Genomic DNA, 237 nt, shown 5'->3' on the forward strand with positions numbered 1-237 from the left:
CTCTCTTCTTCTTCTTCTTGGCTACTTGAGAGAACTGTCTCTCTCTTTTCACTTCTTGGATCATCTATCTTTACGTGGAATATTTAGGAGCCTTCTGCTGAAAAGATGAAGTTGCTGAGAGACTCAATCCTAACTCTATCATGTGTACTACGAGATCGCGGAGCGTCAGGTGTCCATACACCTCATTTATCGGTTCTTTTCGAGCTCTTCTCTCTTCATCGCTGCAAGGTAAACAGA

The 237-nt window shown here is 43.0% G+C and overlaps 1 protein-coding gene across 1 annotated transcript; it reads left to right on the plus strand.

Annotated features, from left to right (window-relative positions):
* Window positions 1-85: 85 nt before the first annotated feature.
* On the plus strand, window positions 86-229 carry CSUI_008995 (uncharacterized protein; the record flags this gene model as incomplete). Its single annotated transcript, XM_068069114.1, has 1 exon — window positions 86-229. A coding segment is annotated over one exon (141 nt), but the record flags the coding sequence as incomplete, so codon positions are not given.
* Between the last annotated feature and the right edge of the window lie 8 nt (window positions 230-237).

The sequence above is a fragment of the Cystoisospora suis genome, assembly GCF_002600585.1.
Source record: "Cystoisospora suis strain Wien I chromosome Unknown contig_5214, whole genome shotgun sequence".
Lineage (NCBI taxonomy): Eukaryota > Apicomplexa > Conoidasida > Eucoccidiorida > Sarcocystidae > Cystoisospora > Cystoisospora suis.